The sequence below is a fragment of the Notolepis coatsorum genome (genome assembly GCF_963971535.1).
Source record: "Notolepis coatsorum genome assembly, chromosome: 3".
Taxonomy (NCBI): Eukaryota; Metazoa; Chordata; class Actinopteri; order Aulopiformes; family Paralepididae; genus Notolepis; species Notolepis coatsorum.
In genome coordinates this window covers 14,170,723-14,179,472 of record NC_140167.1, presented here as the reverse complement: position 1 = coordinate 14,179,472, position 8,750 = coordinate 14,170,723, and the positions used below count along the sequence as shown (strand labels likewise).

The following is an 8,750-nucleotide window of genomic DNA, read 5'->3' as shown; positions in this document are numbered from 1 at the left end:
CTTCTCTCCCTCCCTCCCTCCCCTCCCTCTCTCTCTCTCTCTCTCTCTCCTCTCTCTCTCTCTCTCTCTCTCTCTCTCTCTCTCTCTCTCTCTCTCTCTCTCTCTCTCTCTCTCTCTCTCCTCTCTCTCTCTCTCTCTCCATTCCTCCTTTCCCTCCTCCCTCTCTCTTTCTCTCTCTCTCTCAGTGTCCTGATGCGGAGTCCGCCCTCTCTGATTCAAGAGATAATTCTAATAGACGACTTCAGCTCTGATCGTGAGTTTTTCCTATACTGCACCTACCTTCCCATATCGAAGCGAGAAACTCTTTTCATGTTTGCCGCCCACCGACACTTAATGTTCAGAGGACTATAGGCTACCGGTACATCCTGGAAAGTGAGAAGGGCAAAGTAATGAGAACACTAGGAGACAGAGAGGAATGTGTTCAAGAAAGGGGATACGTTAAGATTGTAGAAAAGGATTGAGTTGAGTGGAAGTCGATATAGCAGGGATGACCCAAATGCTTCGAAACTTCAGTCGATGCACTCACCGTCTTCTCCAGAGTCGGACAAGAAGATAGACACAAACTTTCTCTCTGTGCGTTCAGTAGAAAGCTATCTGGCTGCGAGCTAGCCTAGCTTAGCACAAATTAATGACGTGGAATACCGAAGCTAGCCTAGCCGTTGGCCAAAAAAGACCCCTCCCGGAGTTTTAAGCTAGGCTAGCTGATCCGTATTCACTTCCATTAATTTGTGCTAAGCTAGGCTAGCTTGCAGCCGGATAGATTTCTACTGAACGCACAGAGAGGAAATTGGTATCTATCTTCTGACTCTTAATAATAATGCTGCCGTGTTCCTTATTCCTTTACTTTTTTCTTAACTTTTTCAACAGCTTACGTGAAAAATTACATTACTGTACATTACAAGGCAGCACAGCATATGACATTACAGATGGATAACAAACATTAACGAGACAACTAAACTGAACACAAGACATGATAAACGATGAGGGGAGGGGTCTCAGGGGGCCCAGTCATGATGGGTTATATTAATCAAGCACATTATGGGTTATTTTGAATTATTGCATTGGGTTTAGACATTTTGAGGTGGTGTGGAGAGGAATCAGCTCTGAAAGAACTGCAGGAACGGAGACCAGGTGTTGTGGAATGGGGTTATATTGTCCTTTAGGGTGTCGGCGTGTTCCTTTAATAATGTCAAAGATGGGCGGCTAGGTGGTGTAGTGGGCAAGGCGCTCACCATCAACGCTGGAGACGCTGGGTTCGAATCCAGCTCTTGGCGTTGCTATCAGCTTGGCTGGTCGTTCATACTAACACAATTGGCAGTGTTAGGAAGGGTGGGAAAGCTGAAGGGTGGGTCCTGGGCGTTGTGGACAGCGACCCCTACAGTTCGGTCGGGGCGCCTGCACAGCGAGGGTAGGATCTGGAGGGAGGTAGTGTGACCTTCCACACGTTACACTCTCCCTGGTGAGAATCTGCGCGGCCAGGCTGGCTGCCGGCTGGCTGCACATGCGTCGGAGGAAAGCATGTGACAGTCTCCGGCCTCCCGGACCAACAGTAGGGGGGAGTGCGCAACAACCAGGAAGGGGGTTGGTAATTGGCATAACGACTAAACAGTGGGATGGGAGAAAAATCGGGAAAAAGGAGGGGGGGGGAAAAGATAATAATAAAAAAAAAATAATAATGTCAAAGATTGGCGCGGCCGGGTAGCACAGCGGACTAAGCGTCTGTCTACCACTGCAGAGACACTGGTATCGAATCCAGCTGTCAGCAGTGCCTCCGGCTTGGCCGGTCGTCATACTGGCTCAATTGGCAGAGTCAGCGGGAGGGGGGAAGGTCGGTGGGGTGGTATTCTGGTCGTTGTAAACAGCGACTCCTACAGGTCGGTCAGGGCGCCTGCACAGCGAGGGAGGGAGATGGTGAAGGTAGTGTGCCTCCCCACGCGTTACACTTCGCCAATGAGAGTCCGCGCTGGCAGGTGAAAAGAGGCTGCTGGCTGTCTCCTATGTATCGGAGGAAGCATCTGATAGACTTCAGGGCTCCCTAGACCGACCAGTGGGGGGCCACATGCGCGCAACGACCAGGAAGGGGAGGGGGAATTGGCATAACGACTAAATTGGGATGGGAGGAAAATACAGAAAATAGGAGGAGAAAAAGTGAGAGAATCTTTTTTTAATTGAATGCGTTTTTTTTATAATTTTTTTTACAAATATGCCCTACTACAAAAGTACAAGAAATAGCTCATAGAAATAAGAATCTAACATTTTGGAAATCAATTCTTCTCAGACATCATAAGAACCTTCCGAAAACCTAAATCTAACCTGCCGCACTGAAACCTTGTCATCATCATTAGGTGGCTTCTTCGTCCGAAGGTTGCCTATCACTCTCCAACCCATTCTGTCCCCACTTCTTCTCTCCAACTCCGTGACTCCGCCTCTCACTCCGCTCCAATCACAGACGTCGTCTACCCAGCCTCTTCTTGATCTTCCACTTCCTCTCTTTCCATCCACCTTCCCCATCACCACTTTCTTGAACATCTTCCCGCTGGATCCTCTCAGAACATGCCCGCACAACTCCATATTTCTCTTTTTCAACCTCTCCAGCAGCTGTCCTCCTTGCATATCCCGCGAAGAAAATGTAAGCTTTGATTAATTAGATGATAATCACCTCTATAAGGCTTCGAAAGCCCAACACCTGGCAACCGGGACGTCCCTAGTGGATATAGCGCATCATGTGTGGCTGATCAGACTCTACTACATATTCTGGATAAAGTTGCGTTTACGGTGCATTGTGCTCCCTTCTTCACCGACAGCCAGAAAATCTGACGTGAGCTCATGCTGTACAGTACACTCTGTCCACGTGTTCTCTGATTACCACACACACACACATGCACACACACATGCACACACACACACACACACACACACACACACACACACACACACACACACACACACACACACACACACACACACACACACACACACACACACACACACAGGGAGAGGTGTCGGAGTTGGCTCAGGAGTCTGCCAGTAGGGTGTCTGAAGAGTAGCAACAGCAGAGGGTGTTCCATTAGGTTAGTATTAATACCTGGTTTCTTCTCTCTGTGTCTCTGCCCTGAACCCTGAGGTTGAGGCGTGAGCCAGTGCTGGTAAATGGTGCATTTATATAACAGCTTTTATCCAAAGCACTTTACAATTTTTTTTCCTCACGTTTTTACCCTTTCACTCACACATTCACACATCGACGGCGGAGGCGACCGTGCAAGGTGCCGACCTGCTCATCGGGAGCAGTTAGGGGGTTTTAAGTGTCTTGCTCAAGGACACGCTGCCCGGGAGGAGCAGGAATTGAACCGGGAACCTCTGGATTACCAGACGACTGCTCTACCCCCTGAGCCACTGTCGCCCCCGAGGTACCGGGTTAAGACACACCCAGCCTCTTATAGCAGCCAGGGTCGGGCTCGGCTCAATTCCAATTGAACCCTTTCACTACCACACTACAGAAGGATTAACCTTCTGTGTTGTGGTTGTGAAAGGGTTAACCCGTTGTTGCGTGGTAGTGAAAGGGTTAACCTTCTGTATTGTCCCAGTGAAATAGTTAACCGTTTGGTAGTGTGGTAGTGAAAGGGTTAATTATTTTATACAATTTTGTATTTGTTCCGTTCATGGTAATGCACCGTTCCATAAAATTACAATAGTATAATTTCACAATCAAAGCACCGCTCCACATTGGCACATTCCATGAGAGAAAAGGAGCAGAGAGAAGAACATCTGGTGTTTCCTGCCCCCTTTACTCAAAACAATAAATAAACAATAGAAATACAGTAGATGGTCTTTCAATTACACATATTTAACAAGCAATACTTACAATAGCAAAAAGAAAATAAATAGTCATACCGAAAGCCGCTACCCCTCAACTTCATAAAGTCTAATTGTTCTTTCTTTATAAATGTTCTTGAACTGAAAGATATTTGTTAAAGTGTTAACCCTTTGTGGTGTGGTAGTGAAAGGATTAACCTTCTGTAGTGTGGTAGTGAAAGGATTAACCTTCTGTAGTGGGGTAGTGAAAGGGTTAACCTTATGTAGTGTGGTAGTGAAAGGGTTAACCTTCTGTAGTGTGGTAGTGAAAGGGTTAACCTTATGTAGCGTGGTAGTGAAAGGGTTAACCTTCTGTAGTGTGGTAGTGAAAGGGTTAACCTGTAGTGTGGTAGTGAAAGGGTTAACCTTCTGTAGGGTGGTAGTGAAAGGGTTAACCTTCTGTAGTGTGGTAGTGAAAGGGTTAACCTTTCCGTAGCGTGGTAGTGAAAGGGTTAAAGTAGTCCTACATAATGGTGAATTCGACCGATTCGGGAAATGGATATTCTTTTCAAAACCAAGGTTGTCCTCTCCAACCGATTGGCACCGAAGGAACAGGGAATAAATGTTCCATATTCGTGAGTAAATAAACTCGCATTTTCTGTTTAAATCTTTTCACTGATTGAATTGAAAACTGAACCGGAGGGAGAACTGTGTGTCTCCAGAGAGGAGGAGGGAGAACTCTGTGTCTCCAGAGAGGAGGAGGGAGAACTCTGTGTCTCCAGAGAGGAGGGAGAACTCTGTGTCTCCAGAGAGGAGGGAGAACTCTGTGTCTCCAGAGAGGAGGAGGGAGAACTCTGTGTCTCCAGAGAGGAGGAGGGAGAACTCTGTGTCTCCAGAGAGGAGGGAGAACTCTGTGTCTCCAGAGAGGAGGGAGAACTCTGTGTCTCCAGAGAGGAGGGAGAACTCTGTGTCTCCAGAGAGGAGGAGGGAGAACTCTGTGTCTCCAGAGAGGAGGAGGGAGAACTCTGTGTCTCTAGAGAGGAGGGAGAACTCTGTGTCTCCAGAGAGGAGGGAGAACTCTGTGTCTCCAGAGAGGAGGAGGGAGAACTCTGTGTCTCCAGAGAGGAGGGAGAACTCTGTGTCTCCAGAGAGGAGGAGGGATAACTCTGTGTCTCCAGAGAGGAGGGAGAACTCTGTGTCTCCAGAGAGGAGGGAGAACTCTGTGTCTCCAGAGAGGAGGAGGGAGAACTCTGTGTCTCCAGAGAGGAGGGACAACTCTGTGTCTCCAGAGCGGAGGGAGAACTCTGTGTCTCCAGAGAGGAGGAGGGAGAACTCTGTGTCTCCAGAGCGGAGGGAGAACTCTGTGTCTCCAGAGAGGAGGAGGGAGAACTTGTGTCTCCAGAGAGGAGGAGGGAGAACTCTGTGTCTCCAGAGAGGAGGGAGAACTCTGTGTCTCCAGAGAGGAGGGAGAACTCTGTGTCTCCAGAGAGGAGGAGGGAGAACTCTGTGTCTCCAGAGAGGAGGAGGGAGAACTCTGTGTCTCCAGAGAGGAGGAGGGAGAACTCTGTGTCTCCAGAGAGGAGGGAGAACTCTGTGTCTCCAGAGAGGAGGAGGGATAACTCTGTGTCTCCAGAGAGGAGGGAGAACTCTGTGTCTCCAGAGAGGAGGGAGAACTCTGTGTCTCCAGAGAGGAGGAGGGAGAACTCTGTGTCTCCAGAGAGGAGGGACAACTCTGTGTCTCCAGAGCGGAGGGAGAACTCTGTGTCTCCAGAGAGGAGGAGGGAGAACTCTGTGTCTCCAGAGCGGAGGGAGAACTCTGTGTCTCCAGAGAGGAGGAGGGAGAACTTGTGTCTCCAGAGAGGAGGAGGGAGAACTCTGTGTCTCCAGAGAGGAGGGAGAACTCTGTGTCTCCAGAGAGGAGGGAGAACTCTGTGTCTCCAGAGAGGAGGAGGGAGAACTCTGTGTCTCCAGAGAGGAGGAGGGAGAACTCTGTGTCTCCAGAGAGGAGGAGGGAGAACTCTGTGTCTCCAGAGAGGAGGGAGAACTCTGTGTCTCCAGAGAGGAGGAGGGAGAACTGTGTGTCTCCAGAGCGGAGCGAGCGCAGCAGAGCTGGACGGCAAGAGACGACACGTCGACGACACCCTTTAGGCAAATCAAGCGTTAGTGTCACGGGCGAGGTGGAGACACGATTGTGCAAATGATTAGAAATGTAAACAACACGTTTACACGTTGTTAAGTTGTCGTTAACGACTTGTAAGTTGTTAAGTTCTTACTCATAGTATATTCAGATTCTAATTATAAATTGCCCATATTTATTGTAACCTATAATATAATATAACCGCACCTTTGTTTACACATTTCTCATATTCTTATATACAATTTTATTGCGTATATTTATGTCTTTCTACTATTACCCTGCCCGTACCTGTACCTCCCCTGTATTTCCCCAAGGCGATCAGTAAAGGAATATCTTAGCTTGTCTTATCTTAAATATGGCTCAGAACAGAAGTCGTCGCCTAGGAGACAGATCTCTGTTGTGTAGTTGTGGCAAAGCCTACGCAGACACACACACACAAAAAAGAGTAATAATCTCTTTGTATACATGCAGCGGGGGACGTCTTTAAATGTCAATCACCCGTTCACAGCCAATCAGAACGGTTAACGTTGGAATCCTGCTGCCCTGGATAAGTTGTCTCCAGACCTCTGTAATCAGCCGCGTGGTCGAGTGACGCAGTAGTCAAATAAAGTCATTTACAGGCTTTTTCTCAGTGTAGTAATGCCGCCATTTCATTTTATTTCCTCAAGAAAGATTTTTTTTTATGTAACTCGCATAAAAATACTATAATTCCTCCTACACTGTGAACTTCACTCATAAAGAATAATTATTATACAGTATGAGCTTACAGAGGCGGGGTAAACCGTTTCACAGAGGTGGGTGGAGGTACGCTGTGTGTTCAGATGGCTCTGCAGTAGCAGCCGTTCAGTCAGCGACACTCCCGTCATAATAATTAATCCAATTACATGTGACAAGTGCTTATTATACGGTTGCATTCAGCGGTATATATGGGCTCGTGCTCTCGAGATGCTCGCAAATCCATGCAAGCCTGCTGCAGCAGATCTGGCTGAGAGTGCGAATAAAAAAATCCCTCCCCGCCCCCCCTGTGGAGACGCCCTGAGCAGCAGAGCCGTAGCGACCACATCCTCAGATGTTGTGATACTGTGACCGTAGAGAGGCCTCGCACAAAATGTTCCTGTGGTGCTCTTCCTTCCAGCATGGCTGCTGCCTGTAACCATCGGTGACCGCTTTCAAAAGAATTGATTGATTGAATTGATTGAACATTTTATTGAACAGATTGCAGAATGGGTACAATACAGTACGGCTCAATGCACACAATTGTTAAGGGGATGCAGACCAGAGAAAGACTTTTCGTCTTGTTTGCATCAGGGTCCCCCATTTTCAATTCATCATAACATATATGACATACATGACATACAGATAGACAGTACTGCTACATCTATACATTTATGACATACCAGATCTACAAATATACAGTACTGTTTATGAGTACAAAAAGAGTCTAAAAAGAGAGTATATACATTTGAGGGGGAAGAAACTGTACATTGGAGGAGGTTGGGTAGGTGGGGTGGGGTGGGGGGGGGGACTGTACATTGGAGGTGGTTTGGTGGGTGGGGTGGGGGGGGGTGGAAACTGTACATTGGAGGGGGTTGGGTTTGGACATTTACAGGGGCCAGTTTCGAATTGCAGTCTCCCGTAGGTGCTCTTTGAGAGTGGTTTTGAAGGTGGGTCGTGATTCACATTCCTTTACAGCTGTGGGTAGGGCGTGGGTAGAAAACGGCTCGTTCCTGTGCAGTGGCAGAGTGGATGAAACACGAGCATATTGACTTGTTTACAAGATCCAAATGATGATGATTTTGTTGATATATCTATTCATCGTACAGCAACACCAAGCGACTGTTGTTTTTCACATAGCAGCTGCTGTCTCTTCTGTTGCCATGTGCAAAACAATGGTTGCTAGGTTACGGGAAGAAATAGAATTACACAAACATTTTGTCCGTGAGATGTGAAGCCAGCGTGGCATGTCGAGATTTATCTTGTAGAGAGCTTTATCTAGAACGACGGAACAGGGGGAAGGCAGGACGACACGTTGCCATGGTGATGGTATTGTTTACTTGCAAGCTAGCTAACGGCAGTGGTGGACGTAAAGTATTTTTACTCAAGTACTGTACTTAAGTAGAATTTCGAGCAACTTGTATTTTCATTTTAGGGAACTTTATACTTTTACTCTGCTACATTTCAAAGGAAATATTGTACTTTTTACTCTACTACATTTATCTGAACCCATCCCAACCCGCCCAACTAGTTACTTTGAAGAAAAAGATTTAGCATAGAAAACAATTGGCAAAATGTAGGAAAATTATATCATTTAAGTAAACAGAGCAGCATAACTGGACCACATACCACTTTAACATAACCTTTAATCAGAGCAGCATAACTGGACTACATACCACTTTAACATAACCTTTAGAGGTCAATGGAACACAGGTGGAATGCCCTCAAGCACTGGAATAAACAAATGTAATGTAGAAGGCATACTTTTACTTTAGTACATTCTAAGTACATTCAATAGCAAATACTTCTCTACTTTTACTTAAGTAGAATTTGAATGGAGGACTTTTACTTTTACCAGATCACTCATTTATCTGGGTATGTCTACTTTTACTTAAGTAAAGGAACTGTGTACTTCTTCCACCACTGGCTCTTTCCTCTTCCAGCAGGATTGTTATCTGCTAGCGCTAGTTCAATAATATAATATAACAAACTCTCCATATATTTCCTGGTGTTCTGCCCAGCTGTTAGTCGGCTGTCTTATGTCAGCTTTTGAGCAGGATCTCTAAGATTTCAAGCTCTTATCGTATTTCTTTATTTACCCAGGGTG

The 8,750-nt window shown here is 46.7% G+C and overlaps 1 protein-coding gene across 1 annotated transcript in view; it reads left to right on the top strand.

Moving 5' to 3' along the window:
• The first annotated feature begins 189 nt into the window (after positions 1-189).
• galnt16 (UDP-N-acetyl-alpha-D-galactosamine:polypeptide N-acetylgalactosaminyltransferase 16) overlaps positions 190-8,750 on the top strand; it is an 89,865-nt gene continuing 81,304 nt past the window's right edge. Inside the window, exon 1 of the mRNA XM_084311010.1 lies at positions 190-253. Coding sequence (XP_084167136.1) covers positions 193-253 — 61 coding nt within the window. The 5' untranslated portion in view covers positions 190-192. The remainder of the gene's footprint in view (positions 254-8,750) is intronic.